General features: G+C 37.3%; 1 protein-coding gene across 1 annotated transcript in view; it reads right to left on the reverse strand.

Annotated features, from left to right (window-relative positions):
• Nucleotides 1-21496, reverse strand: part of LOC150074942 (uncharacterized) — a 503230-nt gene that overhangs the window by 102952 nt on the left and 378782 nt on the right. The window contains exon 15 of the mRNA XM_090388998.1: nucleotides 12626-12838. Coding sequence (XP_090245124.1) covers nucleotides 12626-12838 — 213 coding nt within the window. The remainder of the gene's footprint in view (nucleotides 1-12625; nucleotides 12839-21496) is intronic.

Here is a 21496-nt window from a genome sequence, read left to right on the forward strand (position 1 = left end):
TACAGGGAAATAGAGTGGGCCAGTAAATCAGAGAGTCTTATAATGGGAGATTTTAATTTCCCAGATATTGACTGGAATTTGGGGGCTGGTTACTCACACACTAGCAGGGCTTTTGTGGATTTATTGGATGATTGTTTTCTACATCAGCATGTTCGGGAGGCAACTAGAAGGAGTAATACTCTTGATTTGATTATCAACAGTGATTCTTCATGCATTAAGAATCTGCAGATAAATGAACCACTAGGTGGCAGTGATCACAGTGTGCTGAAGTGGGATTTACTGAAAGAGGTAACTACCATTAGGGGTAAAGGGAAGGGTTATTGCTTCCGTAAAGGCGACTACGATGGACTGAGACAGTATTTAAATTCTATACAGTGGGACCAACTGATGATGTTACCAACAGCAAATTCAAAATGGGAAGCATTCAAAGAACTTATCTTGGAAGCTACTAGGCTTTACATACCAACTAAGAAATATTGTTCAAGGTTTAGGCCAAAATGGATGTCAGATGAACTAATGAGGCATATGGCAGAGAAGAAAAATGCATGGGATACATATAAATTAACAGGTGACAGAGAAGCCTATGATAGATACAAGTTGATATGCAACCAAGTTACAAAGGAGGTTAGGCAGGCGAAGGCAGATTACGAGAAATCCTTGGCAAGGGATGCAAAGAAAAACAGCAAAGAGTTCTTTACTTATATAAACTCTAGAAGGAAGGGGATGAATCAGATTGGTCCACTTGATATTGATGGGTCAACTGTTGATGATCCTGCTCAGGTAGCTAACAAACTAAATGAATATTTTGCATTGACATTCACACATCAGGAGTTATTCAGCGAGGGGAATGCCAGAGGTGTATTCAACTCTAGCAGTAAGCTACAGAATCTTGAAATAACTGGGAGTAAAGTGGAGGAGAAACTGTTGAAGATAAACACAAGAAAGGCACCCGGGGTGGATGGGATCTATCCAGTTATATTAAAGGAGGCAGCAAAGGAAGTAAGCAAACCCTTAGCCATAATTATGAGAGCTTCCTTGGACTCAGGGGAGGTACCCATAGACTGGAAATGTGCAAATGTGACCCCAATTCACAAAGGAGGATCAAAGGCTGACACAAGTAATTATAGACCTGTGAGCTTAACTTCTGTTCCAGGAAAATTAATGGAGGCACTGGTTAAAGAAGCACTGCAGGATCATTTAGACAAGACTTCAGTTATAGCTCAGACACAGCATGGTTTTGTTAAGGGGAAGTCTTGCCTGACCAACTTGATTGGATACTATGATGCAGTCACAAAAGAACTGGATGCAGGGAATAACTTTGATATTATATACTTGGATCTTAGAAAGGCTTTTGATACTGTTGCACATGGAAGACTGCTACACAAATTGGAGCAGTGTGACATTGGAGGCAAATTGCTGCTATGGATAAAGGGGTGGTTGAGGGGGAGAAGACAGAGAGTGGTAATCAATGGACACTGCTCATCGTGGACTAATGTTATTAGTGGAGTCCCTCAGGGCTCAGTGTTGGGTCCATTATTGTTTTCTGTATTTATAAATGATATTGATGATGGTATATCAAGCTTAATGTCCAAGTTTGCAGATGATACAAAGGTTGGCAGGGTTGTCAAGGACACTACTGACACTATGCTGCTGCAACAGGATCTGGAAAGGTTGAGCAGATGGGCTGAGAGGTGGCAAATGAAGTTTAACATTGACAAATGTAAAGTACTACACATGGGAAACAGCAACCCCAGAGCAACGTATCAACTCTGTGGTACTACACTGACAGTGGTAGAGAATGAAAGGGACTTGGGGGTGGTTGTGCAGGCAGATATGAAGTTCTCTGAGCAGTGCAGACGGGCTGCAAGAGTAGCTCATGGAGTATTGTCAATGATATACAGGAATTTTTCCAGCAGGGATAAGGAGGTGATTATTCCATTGTATAAGGCAATGGTCAGGCCACACCTAGAGTACTGTATACAGGTCTGGAGGCCTCATTTCAAGAAGGATGTAGAGCTGCTGGAACGAGTACAGAGAAGGGCAACAAGATTAGTGAATGGAACAAAGGGATGCTCTTACGAAGAAAGGCTTAAGTTTTGCAAATTAGTGTCTGAAGACTAGGCACCAGCGAGGTGATCTGATAGAGGTGTATAAAGCTTTGAATGGTTTAAGCATGCTCAATGCTGATGGGATTCTTCCTCTAGCTCAGAAAAATCACCTGAGAGGGCATAAATTCAAATTGAGGAAAGACAGATGTAGGATAGACGTGCGGAAATTTGCCTTTAGCCAGCGGGTGGTAGGTTGGTGGAACAGACTGCCATCCCTTGTGGTGGAGGTTGATAGCCTAAATAAGTTTAAGGCTCAGCTGGACAGGTATTTTGAACGAACAGAGGGGTGAAGTGGAAGTGGGTTTTTTTTTTTTTTTTTTTTTTGGCTGATGCTGCATAAGCTTGCTTTCTTGCATCAAATGCCTCTACTAATGCTAATGCTAAATAGCAGAGAAGTAAAATACATGAAGATACAAAGATTGTACATAAACAAATAAACGAATAGAAGAATAATAGTTCTATTCAATGATAGTTCTATTCAGACAGGACAAGTCCAATTCAAGGAAATCAAAGGAATTCATGACATCATTAGTTGAGTATCCTGAAGAGAATCAGAAAGCAGACAGTAGCAGAAGCCATTACCACACACACACACACACACACACACACACCACCCCGTCCCGTCCCGTCAACCAGCCAACCATCTCCAGACAGTTCTGTGAAACTCTTTCTTGTCCGTAGCCATATCATGAGTGTCATAGATCTTTTAAAGGAGTTCTTGGAAATCACTGTTCTAGAGTTAGTGATGTGGAAAGTAGTCCTCTGTCTAGTAGCTGTCACTGGAATTTGAAGATAAATATGGCACAGGAGATCAGGCAGGTAGGTCGAATCAGCAAAGATGTGATAAAACTGCCTTAGATCCAGAACAGTTCGCCAAGTTTCCAAAGATTGAAGCTTGACGTAAGAACAGAGATTCGGGTAGAAAATCTGATGGTAAAACATGGGATTACACCTGGAAAGATAGTGCATGAATTTCATTTGCAGGGATTCAGTTTGCTGTATCAAATATGTGTAGTGTGGGTTCCATATAGGAGCAGCGAACTCCAGTACAGGGAGTATAGTTGCTTTGAATAAGAGCACAGAGAACTGAGGATATCTAAATCTGCAGATATGCTTTTGATTATGCCAATTTGTTTTTTCACTTGATATAATATATTCCTAATATGTAAAGGTAACATCCAGCTGTAAAGGTAACTCCCAGATCTTAACTTCGGCAACTTTGGTAATTAGAATATCCTTGATGTAGTACTGGTTTGCTAAAATCATAGTTTTCCTCGAACCGACAAATGAAATTGAGCTACATTTCCTAGGATTAACCTCCAACCCATTTAAAGCAACCCAAATAGTAAAAGAGTTGAGAGCAGCTTGAAGGTAAGTCAAGCTGATCTGCATCAGCTTGACTATTGAAACGTGAGTAAAGATGAATAAATTCCCTTGAAATTTCCTGTCTGATGATAACTCTGTTTTCTATTCAAAATATAACTCATTATGCATCTGGGGAACAAAAATTTTGAGGTCAAATATAAAATAGGGAGAGGAGCTAAAAGTAATTCAACATGAAAAAGATGTGTTAAAATTTGTTTCAAGACATGAAATTTTACATGCAGTGTACACAGACGCCTAGGAATCTATGTACACATCCCATCCATGATCTACAGTACCTTTTCTAGTAGGCAGAAGGATGTCTTTATGCAAGAGGTTGTTAGACAGCATTAGTGCTGTGGGCAAACTGATGTGCATATGAAAAATGGCTTAGAAGATGTGGTCCACAAGGTTAGACATTAGAAATTTACTTTTACTAGATATGAATACTTTACTAGATGATACTGCCCATGTTGTGGACAAACCAAATGATTATTTTGCATTTATATTCAACATATGAGAAATTTTTTAGGAATGGAGATGCCAGAAGTGAGTTAAATTCTGGTGGGGAGATGAATCATTTTATGATAAATGAAAGGAAAGTTAAGAAGAAATTATTGAAGCTAAATGTAAAAAAGGCAAATGGGGGTGGAGGGAATCTATCCCATTTCTTAAAATGAGGCAGGAAAAGAGGTAAGCAAACCTACAAGTCCATAGGGATCTTCCCCGGATTCAGGGGAGGTCCTTATGAACTTGAGATTATCAAATTTATCCCAATTTTGTAAATGGGAATCAAAGGGAGATATAATTAATTACAGACCTGGGGGCTTGACTCTGTTCTAAGGAAAATAATGGAGTCAGGTTAAAGAAGTAATGCAGAATCATCTTGACAGGAATACAGTTGCATTGCAATCATATGGATTTGCAAAGGGCATTCTTGTCTGACAAATCTGATTGGATATTATAACACAGTAACTGGATGGAAAAATCAATTTTTAAATCATAAACTTAGATTTCAAAAAAGCTTTTCGCATGTAAAAGACTACTAAAGAAATTGGAGCAGTGTGGTATCAAGGGCAAGATGCTGTTATGGATAAAGGGATGACAGAGTGGGAGAAGACAGTGGTTATCAATGGGCACTGCTCCTCTTGGACTAATGTTATTAGTAGAGTCCCCCATGGTTCAGTGCTGGGCCTATTGTGGTTTTCTATACTTAATGTATGGTGTAAATACACCATAGTTAACCCATAAATTTGAACTATGTAAGTAGCGTAGAAGGCATCGTTTTAATTGTATCTCATATTCTGGTTTCCTTCACAATGAGATAGCAGTATTGCACTACTTCAAATAAATAACACATCTCTATTAGAGAAGACTACTGTTATTTATTTTCAGAGGATACCACCACCCAGACGATCATTTCGAAGCTATTGGGCTTCATCATCAGTGGGCAGGCAGGTACCCTGGTGCAATACTGCTATCTTGTTGTGAAGGCAACCACAATATGAGATACAATTAAAACGATGCTTTCTACGCTACTTACGTAGTTCAAATTTATGGGTTAACAATGGTGTATTTAAACCGATACTATATAGTTAATTACCAAAACCCATAAGAATTATGCCTAGTGAATTTCATTTTCAAATTACATTTTTACCAACACCCTTTGGCATCTCTCATATTGTGGATATAACTTCGCGACAGTGATGGCATGTTGTATTACCAGAGTATCTGCCCGCCCACTGATGATGAAGCCCAATAGCTCTGAAACGATCATCTGGGTGGTGGTAGCCTCCGTAGCCAAGTGGTCAGGAGCGGGAGTGCAGTAGCACACGCTCTTTGAGTAGACTGGGGTTCAAGCCCCTGACTGCTGAATACGATCGATCTGCCAACCCGCACTGGACCAGCGTGGCAGATTATGGTCCATTTCCCTCAGCATGAATTGTTGAGGAGGCTTCCATCCTGCAGTGGGTTGATAATGGCTGCACTTTACTTTTTTTCTTTTTTCCTCTGAAAATAAATAACAGTAGTCTTCTCTACTAGAGAAGCATTATTTATTTGAAATAGTGCAATACCACTATCTCGTTGTGAAGGGAACCACAATATGAGATACAATTAAAACGATGCCTTCTACGCTACTTACGTAGTTCAAATTTATGGGTTAACTATGGTGTATTTACACCAATACTATATAGTTAATTACCAAAATCCATAAGAATTTCATTTTCAAAAAATACTTATTAATGATACTGATGAAAGTATAACAGGCTTAATGTCTAAGTTTGCAGATGATACCAAGGTTGGCAGTTAACCACAGTAATCATGAAGTATATGCTACTGCAACAAGATTTAGACAAATTAGGCAGCTGGATTGAGAAGTGGGAACTGAAATTCTATATTGAAAAATGCAAAGTACTTCATATGCAGAACAAAAATTCCAAATTGACATACCAGCTGTGTGTATTTCTCCCACTGTGCAATTACTCTATATGAAGTTCTCTGAGCAGTGCAATCAGGCTGAAAGGACAGATTTTGTGATATAAAGGAATTTTGTTCAGAGATAAGGAGGTGATTATCCCATTGTATTTGTATAAGGCAATGGTGAGACCACATCTTCAGTACTACGTACAGGTGTGGAAGCCTCATTTTAGGAAGGAAGGATCTGATGGAATGGATGCAGAGAAGAGCAACAAGATTGGTGAGCAGAGTATGAGGTTGCTCTTACCTGGCAAAACTATACACATGGGGGGGGAGGCACAAATTCAAATTAGGGAAGGATGATTGCAGGTCGATTATGCAGAAATTTGCTTTCAGCCAGAGGGTGGTAGACTGTTGGGACAAACTCCCATATATTGTTACTTTTTTTTTTTTTTTTTTTTTGGCAGTTATTGGCGCATCGGCTTCTGTGGCCATAATGCACCTCCCAAGGTTTTTGCAGTACTTTGATCCAAGCCCGAGGTGGGATTCGAACCCGCGACCTTTGGGATGCCAGGTAGGCACTTTGCCCACCCGGCTAGCCCGGTCGGCATATACTGTTACGCAGGTGGATATTTTAAACAAATTCAAGGAATAACTAACTAAAATAACGAAATATTCTTTCACGCTGTTAACATAAAACTATTAACATTAAAATAAACTGTTAGTATTCTAAACAACTAACAGTTTATTTTAATGTTAACATGATATAAAGAAAAAAAAAGAAAGAAAAAAAATGTCACTCATATACAGGGTGTTTCAAAAATGATGGTCAATAATTTAAAGGTGAAAAGTACAAACAAAAAATAAGCAAAAAAGTCCCAGTGAACATCGGGCCGCAAATGAACCGTTTTTGAGATAATGCACATTTTCTGTTAAGATCCACCACTGACTGTTTGTTTGTTATTTGGTTTTTAGGAGCATTAGCAACTAAGGCCATATTGCTTCGGGATATGCGGTGGTCATTCCCTGACCTTTCCGCATCCTCCGTATTTGGTGGGGATGGGCTCGAACCCCGGCCTAATCAAGAAGCGTGTGTGTATGTGTGTGTGTGTGCGCTACGCACTGCTGCTCCTTCCCACCTGGCTACGGAGGCGCCCCACCACTGACTATGGGAGCACTAGTTTAGCAAAAAGCTGTGAATCCTTTGCTAAGGGTGGTTTTGCTAAACATAAGATAATACATTTTTAATTTGATGTTACAAAAGGTGTTCAAAATGCTGTCCTTGCATCTGTACAAAGCTTTGTAGTCTTCTCTGCATTGAGTTGTGAATCCTCTCAGGCATACCTGGGTCATTTCTGATTTGCTGAAAGGCTCCAACCCGACGCTACAATTCCTCAACTGTGTTAATGTCAGAAGTGTACACCAAACCTTTTTTCATGACCCCAAACCTTTTTTCATGAAGGGTACAAAAATCCATAGGATTTAAGTACCCTTCATTGCTGTAATCGCTTTCCATGTTGACTATCCTTTGACAAGTACTAGTATGCCTGCTACATCTCAGAACATTGAGAGAGAGAGAGGGGGGAAAGGGAGAGAACGAGCATAACCTAACCTAAACAAACAAGTCAGTGGTGAACTGCACCACTGACAGGGTGATTTCAACTAGAAATGTGCAATATCTTGAAAATGATTCAATTAAGGACCCATGTTTACTAGGCATTTTTTGCATATTGTAGTCTGTACAGTACACCTTTAAATTATTGACTATCACTTTTGAAACCCTGTATAGAGAAAATGCCACTTTTTTTGCATGGATTGGATTCTTAAAGTGAAATGCAATGATTGCATTCTTGTTATTTTTGATTTTAAATTTTAAAATTGATGTTTTTGTGATATATTAGTATTAGCCATATAGCGCAAGGAAGCCACAGGGTTTTGCTACATTGGCTACAAAAAAAAAATAATAATAATAAATAAATAAATAATAATAATAAATAAAAGAAAAAGTAGATAAGAAAATACAAACTATGCACTTTCCACCTCACCCCCTCCCGCCACCAGAACCAACATAGCTCACTGCTTGTACCTGTGGAATAACCAGCACAACAAAAACAGGAGTCTCGAATCCCTATTTCCCCATTGTGACTGAATCCAAACATCCCGACTTTCACTCCGGGACAGGCCATAGGGCCCGTGGAGAAACCACGACTACCAAAGACAAGTCCAACCTATAGTGTGCAAATGACTCTACACACCCAGGTTGGGACTCAAGCACAGAAATGAACATGTAAAGACCACCACTATGATGAGAACACATCCCACAAACAGTGATCGTAAAGATCTGACTCTTTTAACCCACAGCTGGGGCATTGCCCAATCTATAAAGACTAACGACCAAGCAGCTGTCATGCTTTTTTTTTTTTTTGATTTTGATTTGGTAGTTGTTGGCGCATCGGCTTCTGTGGCCATATTGCACCTCCCAAGGTTTTTGCAGTACTTTGATCCAAGCCCGAGGCGGGAATCGAACCCGCGACCTTTGGGTTGCCGGGCAGTTACTTTACCCACTCGGCTAGCCCGGTCGGCCTGCTGCTGTCATGCTGCACAGACACCAAATGGACATGATTGAACCTTCAACCCTAATGAAAATCTTTCTCAACTGACACACGGACAGGACTCAGTCCCATGAGCGACTCTCACCAAAAGATGAAGAAGAACCTGTACAGTCGTTGTAGGGACCTGACAAGAAAGTCTGAACGAATTCTATTAGCCCTGGATGGTAAGCCACTAATGAGAGATGACCACTTCGCAGCCACAAGCGTTCAAGCCTTATTGGCAATCTGGGTCAGCTCCCTTGTCTGGCCCACTATTACTCCCCTTCCCCGGTGAGGGAGGGAGACGGCTTGCAGTCTCCTGCAACTCCCACCATCCTTCTCTTCTTTCTGGTGGAGCATGGGCATGCCCCACTGCAAGCAGGAGCTACCTTCCCTATCGGCTCCTTATTTCTGACTATATCCCCCCCCAATCTTCAGTCTCCCTCCCCCACTCTAACTATAAGCAAGCAAAAGTCCCACACAATCCAAATTTAACCATCAAAATAAATTTCACCCAAAACTCTCGGCTTCTCATTCTAGCGCCTTCACCACGCGAACTAACCTATACCAATCGATATGTATGTATATGCATTTTTGTATGTATGTATATGTGTACTTTTTTTCTTTTAGGTCCTAGCCATTGAAATCTCAGGAAATTAGGTGGCAGGGCCTGCCAGAATAAATAATTATAATACTGGTGCACCTGGTCTGCCTCCACGGGGTGAAAGTGAGGCAACGTTGGGCCTCAGTAGGGGTCCAGCGGCTAAATGACCAGATGAACAACAGTACACGACACTACACATGAACAATATCCACACACTTTTAAATCTCTGGCATTTCCAGCAAACTGGCACACCCATCACAATGCAAACAATGCGGAGATGGGGGAAACCCCTGGTGCCGTATGACCCTAAATACACTTTACACCTTTTCCACCAAACATAGGTAACTATCTGGTTGATCTTTGAATGTTTTTGAACTGTCAGCCTCAACTACCTGTGAACGCAACTGATTCCGGTAATCAACTTTTAGCTAACTGGTTAAAAGAAAAATTTCTACAATCTAGTCTAAATCTCTTCCTCTGTAATTTGAATTTATGGCTGCTAGTTCTGGATGGATCCACTTTTATACAATATAATATCGGTGTAAATACTCCATAGTTTACCCATAAGTTTAACTACATACGTAGTGTAACAGCATTGTTTAGATTTTATCTCATATTGTGGCTACCTTCAAAAAATGAGATATCAGATATTGTACTACTTCAAATAAATAATGCTTCTATAGTAGAGAAGACTACTGTTATTTATTCTCAGTGGGCACCACCACCACCCAGATGCATTTCGGAGCTAGTTGGCTCACTTGGTGGGCAAACAGGTACCCTGCCTGATAATGCAGACATACCATCATGGTTGCTAAGTTAATTCCACAATATGAGAGATGCCAAATGGTGAAGATAATGATAATATGTTGAAGACTAAATACACAAGGCATAACATATTATGCCTTGTGTATTTAGAAATTAACTATATAATATCAGTGTAAATATGGCATAGTTTACCCATAAGTTTAACTACATAAGTAGCGTAATGGCATCATTTAGTCTGAATGGTGGTGCCCACCGAGAATAAATAACAGTAGTCTCCTCTACTAGAGAAGCGTTATTTATTTCAAGTAATGCAATACCTGGTATTTCGTTGTGAAGGTAGCCACAATATGAGATAAAATCAAAACTATGCCGTTACACTACGTATGTAGTTAAACTTATGGTGTATTTACACCGATATTTTATAGTTAATTTCTACCCATTACATATTATGCCTTGTGCATTTAGTCTTTGACATATTATCATTATCTTCACTATTTGGCCTCTCTCATATTTTGGAATTAACTTCGCAACCGTATGTCTGCATTATTAGGGTACCTGCCCACCCACTGATGAGTGAGCCAACAAGCTCTGAAACGAATCTGGGTGGTGGTGCCTACTGAGAATAAATAACAGTGGTCTTCTCTACTAGAGAAGCATTATTTATTTGAAGTAGTGCAATACCTGGTATCTTGTGAAGGTAGCCACAATATGAGATAAAATCTAAATGATGCCGTCACACTACGTAGCTAAACTTAAGGGTAAACTATGGTATATTTACACCGATATTATATAGTTAATTTCTACCCATAACATATTATGACTTGTGAATTTAGTCTTCAACTGTTATACAATGGAAGTTTCACTGTATAACATGTTCATGTCAGATGACACCTGGGATTTCTCCCATCTCCGCTTCACTGTACAACAGTGAAACTTCCACTTCCATTCATTTTATTAACTCCTCTTGGATCATTATAAACCTCAATTAGCTCCCCTCTAAGGTGCCTAGTTGCCAAGCTCTGTAGCCCACACAATTGAAGTCTTTCCTTGTATAGTCACCCTTTTGTTGATTTCATCATGCGAATTGCCCATCTTTGGATGTTTTCAAGAAGCACATCTTTTTTCAGATGAAGTCTCCATCCAAATGCAGTCGTACAATTGCCTTATACAGTGGGATTATGACCTACCTAACTCTACAGAATACTGTTCAATAAATCATTGATAGGACATCCTTGCCACCTGTTTACACTACTCAGAAAACTTCATATCTGCCTGTATTATAATTTCCAGATGCCTTTCTTCTTCTACTGTTTATAATTCAATCCCACCAAGTGAATAAGTTATTCTGAGGTTACTATTCTCCAAGTGTAAGACCTTGCATTTTGCTGCATTAAAACATGGCTGCCACTTCTGACCATTCTTGAAGACTGCTCTAGTCTTCCTGAAGGAGTGCACTTGGCACTCATCATTAACAACTCCCACAATCTTTACATTCTCTGCAAATTTTAAATTCACACCTTTTATCCCTTCAATGTTATTTATGAAAATCTTCAAATGAGTGGCAGGTGGCATGCCTACTAAGCTAAACACAGAGGGCCATTTGAAACAAAGAAGCAAAATTTCAGTTCCTTGTAGTAAATTTTGGTTTTTGACCTTTAATTAATAGTTTTCAACTTGAAACAAATATAAAAGAATCTGAAGACAAAAATTATATGTACTCCAAACTGCAGCATGAGAATAAAAAATATTTTTTTTATATTTGCTAAAATTTAGAAGTAAATTTTAACAAATTTACTTCTAAAAGATATGCAGTTAATATACCAAATATGGGATATTAACAACAATATTTATGTTATTAAATAAGACAATTGATTTTGATCACAAATCTTAAAAAATATATAAATGAAAAGAATTTAAAAGTACTTTCTTCTAAAATTCCTTACCTTGTAAATAGGAGAATGTTCAGAAAAGCATGTTAAAGAAATGATATTGTGTAAGAAAACACTTATAAATAACAAACAATTTTCACTGATGTATGAGTTAAAATTTTAATACTGTACACAGGTATACAAAACTAGAATGATAAAACACTGCACTGTGCAGATCCCAAGGAATAAATAATAGCAGTAAACAACTTGCAAAGCTCACAATTTAGGGGGAAAAAAAAAAACTATTAAACTATAAGCAGTTATCTACAATATTCATTTCTGTAATAACTCAGAATCTGCAATTATATAGTATCCACACAGCCTTTATAATAATAGGAGGAATTTTATTTTCAAGATTCAAATTTCATCTTGCATACAAAGTAAGGTTGTCTCTCACCAACCGTGGTTTTGCTAATTATGGTTAATACGTTGTATATTTTTACAATTGTAGTAGCCAGTCTTCAATATATAATGTTCTCTACACAGTCATGCAGAAATTGAGTTCACTGCTGCAGGATGCATATAGCAACAAGTGAGGGAAGTACATCTCCCCATTCTCTGCCTAATTAAAAACTGTCTACCTCTGTAAGTAGTTTCATAACTTCACTCTTTAAGTTAGTATGTGAGATTCTGCACATCATTCATTCTTCTTAACCAGTTTTTCACACATCCTAGCCAATCATCATTTTGACATTTGGATGTTAAGGCAGAAAGCCAGCAGTTGGAGAGGGACTATAGCATAAAATCACCAAGAAAAATAGGCTTGATTAACAAGAGATGAAATAAGGCAAAAAAATATTTTCAATATTATATTTTGTCGAAATTCTGAATGAGAAAACTTTTACTTGCCAGAAGATCTCACTGAAGAAGGCTCACGGGAACCCGGAACAGATTTAGATCGATCAGTAGAAACACTTCTAATACTACTACCCCTGCTAAGATCACCAGTTTCACTTTCTGAACGATGCTGTTCCACTGATTTGGAACGGGTTTTACGCAAACTGAGTCTCCTTCGTAGAGTGCCCATGAAGGATTTCCTCTCTTTAGAACGGGACCTTTCTTCTGAACATGAATTTAAAAAAAAATAATAATAAAAAAATACTGATGCTCTACATACCTTTAAAAAATAAATTTTTCTTTTTCTAATTGTTATGGCTACAATAAAATAAATATACTCATCAGAATTAACCAGGGATGGCTGTGCGGAACCTGTCATGTACCCCATGAAAAAAAGTTTCATGCATTAACTGGTTGTTTCAAGATTAACGACAAAAACTTTCTCTACCTTTGTAAATATAGATCTAGTTTTACTCAGTTTCTTTGGAAGTGAGATAATAATGTTTTACACACAGAGTGTGAAAGAATTTGCAATTGGAGGCATTCTTTCTGCTCTGAATGTGTGCTGAATGACTGCCATTTCAGCTTAAGGTTATGCGCCAGTAAAGCACTCTACTTTCTAGTGAAAACATTCCCTTAGTTAACACGTTAGTTTTTCTTTCAGTGTCTTATGGCTCATGTGGTGGAAGCATTTGCTACAGAAAGTAGTTCATCTTTGTTTTATGTTTAATTGTACTAACATGTCTCATTTGTATAATTCTCGATTATAATAATTATCATCTGTTTATTACTTTATTTGTTTGAAAAAAATATGTTAATATGTGTACAAGTGGAAGTTATAATGGTTATGGAAGTTTTAATGGTTTTAATGGTAATGTTTAGTGTGCTTAATGTTCTCTGAACCATTAAGAGCACACAAGATTTAACATGGAAGTGACTGTGAGTTTCATGTTTATAATTTATGATCATAACTTTGTTTTTTTATTTTTTTTAGCAATATTAACTTTAAAAATTACATAGTATTAATCAGAGCTGTAATACTCAATACGTTCTACGCTGATATTAATATTTGTAAAATAATAAGCGGAGTTTACCTCAATATAGTACTTGGAACACTTCCGTATGATACGCTCCAGAAATTAAAAGGAAAAAATCGAAAACTTACATTAGAGTAAAAAATAAATAATTAAAAACCAATTTAAATCAATTTAACACAAATTAAAAATCAATTTAATGCAATTAAAAATGAAAAAGAATCTAACGAAAATATTCGAAATGATTTTCCTTCCCGAAGCTGACAACGCTTTTCGACCGTATGTCGTGATCACAGGAATGAAAATTCAGGAATAACTTTAAAAATGTGTAAAATAGCAACATTTTTCAATATTTAAAATTTTTTATCAAAAATTTAAAAAAAATTATATACAATATGTACTGAAATCCATTAAGTAAACATTAAGTACACCACAAGCAAAATTAAAAAAAAAAAAAAAAAGTTTGACACCCTCCAGTTCTGCGTTAACTGGAGGTTTAAAACTATTGTCAGGTTAAATGTGCCTAACTGCACAGCAATAGAATGATCTCCAAATGGTAATACATGGTAATCATTTTAAATAATAAACCCATGGAAATTACAAATGACATTCTTTATTTTGGGCATAGCATTACCATTTGTCAACAAGCTGTAAAAATATGAATGCACGTGCAGTGCAAGCAGCAAGTGAATATGGCTTTCAGCATAGAGGAGCACGGGTTCATGGCAGAGCATTGCCTCAAAACAGGCACCTCCGTAGCCAGGTGGGCAGGAGAAGCAGTGCGTAGCACACGCTTCTTGATTAGACCGGAGTTCGAGCCTGTGACCACCAAATACGGAGATGAGGAAAGGTCAGGGAATGACCACTGCATATCCCCAGAGCAATATGGCCTTATCTGCTAATGCTCCTAAAAACCAAACAACAACAACAGCCTCAAAACAGAGTGATTTAAAATGATTTGACATGATTTTTGTAGGCAAGTTCAATGTCATAAGACATCACCAAAATATACAATATAAAAGCTTGTGAAAATGTTTAGGTTGTGAGTTTTTTGGAACAAGGGCCTCCTGGACCATATTATGCCGTTTCATTATTACCTTATGACTGAGTCTTTAATATTATGATTATCAGAGGCGATTACAGGTAGTTCCCGACTTTACGAGTTAATTTGTTTCTAGTGTGCACTCATAAAGTGGGAATTTATTTCGCATAGACAATGTTAGAAACAGGGGTTACGTTCTCAACAATGAAATTAGTTATCTAATTAGTTTATGTTTAAACAATGATTGATTTATCCAAAGAAATGAAAACAGCCTGTAAAATCAAGCAAAATATAATAATAAAGAAATTATTTATGACTTACAAATTTTAAAGAATGTTTATTCTTCATCATCACCGATTAAGTGCACGCTCATTGATCACTCATTGTTGGCTTGGCACTTGTTGGTTTATTGCACAAGGAGTAATCTTCTTCAGAAATTCTTCAAGAGGCATTTGTTTCCAAGATAATCTTCTCTTTTTATCAATTTAGCATTCATAAGCATTTTTTAAAAGGTAGGCACAAATTGCAACAAACACAATACATGTGGAGTTGTAAGATGAAAAATCTTACATGTTTAATATTTTAGAAAAAAGTGAGATTAATGTAAAATAAAGATTAGGAAATGGCAATATGGGGCAGCGGAACAGTACTGGTCACAAATACTAATTAGACAATGGGTCACAGGCAAAGGGATTAAATGTAGACAAGGTAACAAGTAAAGGTTAGCGTGGGAGACTACTGGCCGAATGTAGCAATGGCTACTGGCGAGGAGGTGTGAACAATTTAGGCTAGGACAGAACAATACGAGAAGGACACAATCGGTCGGACATTCCTTTTGATCGGGGACATCTGGAGACCAGCCAGGTGGTAAATAGGGGTCAAATGCTCAGGTGAGATTTTAAAATTGGTGTCTGACTGTCGGCGATCGCAGGTTTAGAAGATAGTGTAAAACAAATTTGTTAAAAGCACAAAGTAGCGGCGCGCTTCAAAGGAACAGACAATCTGGGAAAATTATAATTTATTAAAATAAGAGGTTGAATCGTACATTGTAAAATTAGCTTGAGAAAAGTCGAAGGACGAATAGGCAGAAAGAAAGTTGATAAAAAGGAGAAGATTGGTTATAGGGAAAAAAAAGGGGCAGACCTGACATACTAGGGCGGTACGTGATTGAGATGACAAAAAGGAGTGAACAGGGGGAAACAGTCAGAACCCCGAGTTGAGTATATGGGGGTGTGTGGAAATGGGTTAGGGGGAGACAAAGTTTAGATTCTTGTCGGCGTTTAGGAAATTGAGTTAAGACTGAGAGTTTAGTTTTTTGGCGTGTTATAAAATGTGAGTAGGAAGGAGATACCTGAGTTGAGCTATGTGGAAGGTGAGCCTTCTTGTGGTGGTTTTGTAAAAATGTGAGTTAGAGACAGAATGGAGTGATGTGGGTATTAATGGAAATGGGTTAATGTTATACTAAGTTGAGTTTTTGTCGGTGTTTGATAGTTGGGTGAGATAGTCTGGACACAACACACTGGGTTGAGTTTTGTGGTGGTTTTAAGGAAATTGAAATAGTCAGCAGACACAGCAGTTAAGATTTTCGTCAGTGTAAGTAAAGGAAGTTAGTGACAGTTAATAGTTGAGGGTTTCGTCGTTGTAGAAATTGTGTTAGCAGCAGTTGAGTTTTTTGGGGTGTTAGGAAGAGTAAGAAGATTAAGCCGGTCCGTCATTGGAAGGCAAGAGCAGTGGCCGTTTTTGCGAGTCAATCCGTCATGGATAGTGACCGTATGCTAACGAGCACTGTCAAATAATTCTTATTTTAATAAGAAGTTTGTGAAAGGTGGAGTAAAGAAGGGTAGCGCCCTGTGAAGTCTTCTTCTTGAAAGGGTTTTTATTAGGTGGAGCGAGGGTAGCCCCTGTGAGCTCTCTTCTTGTGGACAAGATAGCCGTATAAGGTGGAAAAAGGCCTCAGGATGGAGATAGCAGTCCCCGTATCGACGGAGTATGATAGTATGCAACGTGCCAGCCCAGTTCAGGTGTACAGTGAATCCATCAGAATACCAGAATTGTGATCCTCACTAGAAAATTCGCTAGGAGTTCTAGAATGAATGCCCTGATATACGATGATGACATTTCCAACTAAGAGAGGGAGGATCCAAAACAGCGAAGCCCGACTAAGAGGAAATTAAGTAAGTGACTAACATAGTATTCTCGTTACTTTAAAGGACTTTAGGACCCTAATAACAGATTAGTGGAGATTCAAGATACTGAGAGAGATATATACATGTATAAAATTATATATGTAATGTAGAGAGAGATAAGTTAGGTAATAATAATAAAAATTTGACAGGTATAACTTTGTAATTAGTGAAAGGAACTAAAGAAGAAGAAAAGGGTGTTAATGATAGTAGTGGCTTTGATTAATAATAAAACATATGTTATGTTATAAGCAAAGGAGAGAAAGGGAATATTTGTCATAGGTTGTTTCCTGAAAAATGTAGGTATGATTAGCATTTTTGGAAGGGGAGGGTAAAGTCCTAGACCAGTGTATAAGGTAAGAATTATGGAGCATGTAAGGAAATTATGGATCTTGTGCAAGGAAGAAACTATAACAGTTGCTGTACTAATATTGTTTGTGTTGTAAAGGAAGGGATAACGTTAATAGAGTATAACCAATGTACTTAGTTATATATATAACTAATACTAAGTAGACAAAGTTGACTATTAATAGTACATGCCTCAATTTGTTCAATTTTTTTATGTTGTATATATATATGAATAAACTATGTTATATTATATATTTGTGTGTGTAGTTTGTCATCCTGGAACACCCAGCTCTTCCGAAGGGAATTATAATTAATCGAGAAGTTCCCTTGAATTTGGAATTCTCCTAGGAAGTAAAAGTCAGATGAGTAAGTGGGGGAAATAAGAATAAAGTGGACAAACATTAATAGGGAACTAACGAAATAACATTAAGATAAATAAGAAAAAAACAATAAAATGAAAATAATTAAATATATAAATCATTCGTCAATAAATTCCACCCCCCACAGAGTAACAAGTTTACAAAGCTTTAAAAAAAAAAAAAAAAAAATGAAGAGAAGATTCTGAAAATTTATTTATGCTTTTCATATGATTGAAGATTTCAGTAAAGAGGAAAACACATTTCATCATAATAACATAAAAACCCACACAATTCCAGCTATCAGTATTTTCGCAAATGCAATAACATCGAGTTTACTACCTGTTTACAATTGATTACACTAACAGAAAAGCCCAATAAATCGAAAAGTGTAAATTGTTTTTATTTTTATGGTCAGAAATGTTTATCTTGCCTAAAAAAAATATCACAAAGGCATTCAAAATCGATCCTTATAACAGAACATATGATAACGATGAAAGTGTAGTGCATTTTAATGATTTGAATTGGTAACTAATATGATTTACTATAAAAATGACCTTTTAGAGATATAAATAACTAAGTTATATAGCAAAAATTAACTTCTGAGGTCGTAGAATGAATTTCCAAAAAACAATGTGTTATTGGGTTCACATTACAATATTTTCATGATAGGATGGCGTCTCCGGAATGGATTATTATCGTAAAGCAGGGTACACTGTATTGTATAGCTATGCGCGTGGTTTGAAAGTGGTATTTATGAATGTTTAACATTCATTTTTTGCAATTAATGTTCATATTTTAGATTTTGTTGATACTTAATATATTTGAAAAAAAAAAAAAAAAGTCTTAAAGCAGGAACTGCTTTACGCATTATTGCCAAGTAGACATACTTGGCAATATTGCATCAAAATTTGCATTATTGCCAAGTATGTGTAGTAAGGTTAAAGGTTCCTACAAATTGGATACAGAATAAAAACTGGGTTTCCGTTTCCTTGAGTAATTAGGGCATTCTATTAGGATACGTTTGATTGTTAGCTGAGTGCGACAGAAGGGACATTGAGGTAGGTTTTCACCCATAAGCAAGAACAGATGAGTTGTATAAAAATGACCAATACGGAGTCTTGCCAAAATGACGACTTCTTGCCTGCTTTTCTTGAAACTAGAAGTCCACAGCTGAGGTTCTTTTTTAATCTGAAATAGTTTATTATTGACTTGTGTTTGCCACAGTTCAGACCACTGAAGCCTACATGTTGTTTTAACAGTGAATTTATAATCAGTGTATGCTACTTTCAGATGGCAGAATGATCCACTGTTAGGATGTTTAGCAGCACGATCTGCACTTTCATTACTTGGGATGCAGACATGACCAGGTTTCCAGCAGAAGGTAACCAACTGGTTGGATGTTTGATATTGGTATAACTGAGACTATAACTGCTTCAGAATGGGATGTTGGAAGTAGTAGTAGAATGAATGGCAGTGACTACACTTAAGGATCTGTGTATATAAGATCTTGCTTGAATTGCTGCTTGGTTACATTATCTAGGACATTTTATTGCATAAAATTCTGCGGTATAGATACCGCATTCTGTAGGAAGAGATGCAGCAATTGAAAAGGCAGAACAAATTGCTGCAGCACCTACAGCTTCATCTGTTTTGGAGCCATCCGTACAAATATGAAGTTTCTCTGAGTTTCTAAGGTGTGGGCCTCAAGTAGCTGCTGGAAGTTGTTTGGCAGAGAGTCTTTTCTCCATCTCAGAAAAATTATCACAAGGAGGTGAGTATTGAATCCAGGGATGCTCAGGAAGAGCATCTTCGAGGATATGCTGGAAGCTAACATTCCAACTAAGCATCAGTTCTTGCAATCTAATAACTGCAGGGTGGTTTTCATTAGGTTTATTATGGTATGACATTACATACTGAGGGTAAAACAGGTATTCCCAGGTCGGAGGAGATGGAATATTTTAAATTTTTGCAGCACAGCTACACAGTAAGGATTTTTATCTGAGGTGCAATGGGGTTCACATTTGTCTCAATATACAGGCTGTGGACTGGAGATGTTCTGAAGGCTCCTGTGACTATCCTTAGGGCACTATGTTGAATAGTATTTAGACATAACAAGGAACTGTTTCTTGCAGAGTCATAGACAGGTGATCCGTAATCTAAGCAGGACTGGATTAAAGTTTTATAAAGATGTGAGCGGGAGTGTCTATCAGCACCCCAGGAGTTAGAGGATACAGCTCTTAAGATGTTTATTTTCTTTAGACAGGCCATTCCAAGGTAGGCTATATGGTTGGAAAAACTAAGCTTATTTTCTAGATATAGACCCAATAAATGATAATTATTGGTAAGAGGAATCAGGTTGTTTTTTAAATATATTTCAGGATCTGGATGTAATTTCGTATTTTACAGAAATGAATTGCAGCTGATTTATTATCTGCTAAGGATAGTTAAAGTTGCCTTTCAATGGTATTCATAGTTTATGACTAATAAGAGATAATGAGGTCATCAGCAAACATGCATGATTCAACTGTTTTTGGTATGTCTCATGTCATATTGTGGTACACCCTCCTCTTGTGCAAACGATTTGGAAACACTGTTCCTAGATCTGACCTGAATCATTCTGTTGTGTAGGAAGTTTTGTATAAATTGGGGTAACTGCCCCCTCAAACTAAAAGAATGAAGGTCCTGGAGGATACCATATTGCCAAGTGGTATCGAAGACTTTCTCAATATCAAGCTTGACCATAACCAGATGCAGTCTCCTTACGAAAACATTGAGGATGTTTGCTTCTGCTTTGATCATCACATCTAAGATGAGCAGTTTTTCCAAAATCCATACCGGTTTCAGTTTAGCAGATTGTCTGTTTTCAGGAGCCATGTTAGCCACCTGTGGACCATTTTTTCTAAGACCTTGCCTAAACAGCTAGTCAGTGATATCGGCCGGTAATTATGTGGTATGGTATGATCCTTGTCTGGCTTCAGAAAAGCCAGTACAACTGAGTGACACCAGCAATGCAGATTTTATAAATTATTTTATATTTTATAAAATATATAAATTTATATATATTTTATAAATATATTCGGTTGTACAATTTCAACAGGGAACTTATTGCTTTGTTATTTAACTTTTTTAACATTATATAGCAAACTTCATCTGGACCAGCAGCAGTACTAGATGTTTTATTGAGAGACCCCAAAAGTTCCTTTAAAGTGAATGGCTGATTGTATGGATGAGATACCTTGGTAGAAAAGTTTATTTTATGTTGTTTTGCAGATGCCTTAATTTTTTTTAGAAAATTTGGCTGTATGTGGACACATGATATACTGGCGATACACTGCTGATATACTAAACGTATTAGCTGATATACTCAGCTAATGCTTTTTGCTTTTCTGTTGGAGCAGACAATTCCTGCCCGTTCCAGTTTAGGATTGAGGCTTGCGACTGCACCTATTTACCATTAAGTGCTTCGATTTTCTTCCATTAAGGTGGAAACATTAAGGTGTTTATGGTGGAAACAAAACTTATCCAGGCATCTTTCTTTACTTTTCTTCTTATTTGGTGGAATTTGGCCTTGAGTCTTTTAAAGTTAATAAGATTAGCAGTTGTAAGGAATTTGCGAAACAAATTCCAAGCTCGATTTTTTGTCTGTTCAGCAAGTGTGCATTCCTGATTCCACCAGTAACTGCTGTGTTTGCATTTCAAAGGCAAAGATTTAAGTATTGCAGAATTTATAGCTTGTAATATCTGATTTTTTTTATATGATCGGTGACAATATCTATGGGCTGCGACTGGACTATCTCATCATCAAACTGGAATTTCTAATCTCTTATGGAATTTCTAAGTGGATTGCTGCAATGGGGACAAGTTTATTTGTGTTTGAATATTGCAAAGAATCGGTAATCACTGTTTAGTGGGTTATC

Source organism: Mastigoproctus giganteus, chromosome 14, assembly GCF_048544385.1.
Source record: "Mastigoproctus giganteus isolate SK-2022 chromosome 14, ASM4854438v1, whole genome shotgun sequence".
In the NCBI taxonomy this organism is placed as follows: Eukaryota; Metazoa; Arthropoda; class Arachnida; order Uropygi; family Thelyphonidae; genus Mastigoproctus; species Mastigoproctus giganteus.